The following is a 2,154-nucleotide window of genomic DNA, read 5'->3' on the forward strand; positions in this document are numbered from 1 at the left end:
AGGGGAGCTGGGGGTGCTGCTGAGGAGAGCAGTGGGGTGCTGCCGAGGAGAGCAGTGGGGTGAGAAGCCTGCAGCCAGAGGAGGAGGCAGGTAAGGCAGCAACAAAGGTCCATCTTCCTTGTCCTGTCTCAGGGAGATGCAGAAATCTCAGCTCCTTACAGGGGGGAGCTGCCTGGTACCCCCTCTGAGTAGCCCCCCAAGAGGGGAAGGTGAAGGAGGAGTTGTCACAGCACGACCCACTCCTGTGCTGTCACAGCTATAGGGGCAAAGCTGTGACACCATGAACGAGCTGTAACAGTCACCTTCCCACTCAGGCTCTGTTCCCAAGCCTGCAGCAGAACTGGGGTGACAGAAACTGTTCTGGTTGCTATAAAAAAAAAAAAAAGGAATAATTAAAATAAAATTCCTACCCTTCTGCAGGCAGAAAAAGCCATGAATTTGGGAGCACTAGAGCATCCACCCCGCTCCCAGGAACGGGCAGCAATATTGACACATTTCTCACTTGTGAACTATTTAATCAAGGCAAGGCAATCCCAGAACAAGCCCGTTTCTGAGCCTGCAGGAAATTACCCAGCGCTGATAGGAAAGGGAAAAAAGCAAGCTGGAGAGATGCCAGCATTCAAAGGCTGGCAGCAGGAAAGGATTAAAACACTAGATTACAGGATTCCCTCTGGGGACACATGTTAGGATGATAACTCATTCCCTGACCATCAGCCAATCTCCCTGCCCTGTGATTTTCAAGCAGGCAGATCGTTCGCTCAGCCCTGCTCTAATAAGACAGACCAGTTGGCTGCTGAGGGAGGGAGCAAAGTATTTGCCACAAGCATAGGAGGAAAAAAAAACCCCAAAAAACAAAAAACCCCCCCCAAAAAACATAAAAACCAAACCCTCCAAACCCAGATGAAAACCAGGGGAATGAGAAGTTTTAATATGAAACATACATAGGCCTGGAAGAATCTCCTTCCTTCAACTAAATGGTTGAGATTCAACCTTCCTCTGGTTGGGATTCACAATTTCACAGGGTCAAAATCAGAAGGGTTTTGTTTAACAAAGAACAAACAAGCAGGCGTGTTTACTTGGACATTCAGATGTATCACACAACAGCAGCAGAGAGGTGAAGCAGAGGATGCTGATCATGCAGGGTGGGTTTGAAGGGAAATAAAGGATAAAAAATTGTTGCAGGAACATCCAAGGAAGCAATCCACATGCTTTAAGTGGGGTGGTGTTTGTTGCCTTTTATTTCCTTGCATTTCCCCTCCTCGAGGGTACACGGGGACACCTTGGAAAGCTCTCCACATCCCCACCTACATTTCTGCTTCTTCTTATTTCTGAATCCTTCCTCCCCGTGGGCCTGAATCATCTCCCCAATCCCCTGGCAATCCTGAAGTTTGCTTGTGGGAATTGACTGAATGGTTTTTGGGGTACCTGAGGGTCAGGTATAAAACTGCAGAGGGGATGTAGTGTTTTTGGGGTACCTGAGTATAAAACTGCAGAGGGGATGTAGTGTTTTTGGGGTACCTGAGTATAAAACTGCAGAGGGGATGTAGTGTTTGCAGAGGGGTGGGGGGGTTGGATCATTCATACTCACCAGTCTGTAGGGTCTGCCTCCCCCCTGAGAGCACTCCCAGGGGCAGTGTACCTGTGGGAGTCAGGCCTTTGAGAGTCAGCACGCTCTCACTCTCCTCTCTGCAAAGAAAAAAAGAGGCAACAAAACCAGTTAGAGAGAGATGAATGCAATGGTCATTTAGGTCCAGGCAAGACTGTGAGTGGGAAGCAACATGAAAATCAGAGTCTGCCCTGTGCTGACCACAAACAGCGTGTGTCTGATCTGCTGGGCACTGAGCACAACCTGCCTCGTAAATACAGGACCTCTGCTTACTCAGCCACAACACATCACAGTTACAGCACAGCAAATGCCTCCTGAAAGGGCTAAATACTCCTCAGCAGCAGCATTTGCTGACAAGAAAGGTGGGAAGGGACTTTTCATAAGGGTAATTAATGACAGAACAAGGGGAAATGGTTCTAAACTGGAAGAGGGGAGGTTTAGATTGGATATGAGGAAGAAATTCTTTGGTGTGAGGGTGGTCAGACTTTGGCCCAGGTTGGCCAGAGAAGCTGTGGCTGCTCCTCCCTGGAAGGGTTGAAGGCCCGGCC

At 48.9% G+C, this 2,154-nt stretch overlaps 1 protein-coding gene across 1 annotated transcript in view; it reads right to left on the bottom strand.

Moving 5' to 3' along the window:
• Positions 1-2,154, bottom strand: part of LOC104532428 (serine/threonine-protein phosphatase 2B catalytic subunit gamma isoform) — a gene marked incomplete at its 5' end in the record, with an annotated part of 13,487 nt that overhangs the window by 3,525 nt on the left and 7,808 nt on the right. Inside the window, one exon of the mRNA XM_010177640.2 lies at positions 1,589-1,686. Coding sequence (XP_010175942.2) covers positions 1,589-1,686 — 98 coding nt within the window. The remainder of the gene's footprint in view (positions 1-1,588; positions 1,687-2,154) is intronic.

Source organism: Antrostomus carolinensis, unplaced genomic scaffold, assembly GCF_000700745.2.
Source record: "Antrostomus carolinensis isolate BGI_N321 unplaced genomic scaffold, ASM70074v2 scaffold49061, whole genome shotgun sequence".
NCBI classification, from domain to species: domain Eukaryota; kingdom Metazoa; phylum Chordata; class Aves; order Caprimulgiformes; family Caprimulgidae; genus Antrostomus; species Antrostomus carolinensis.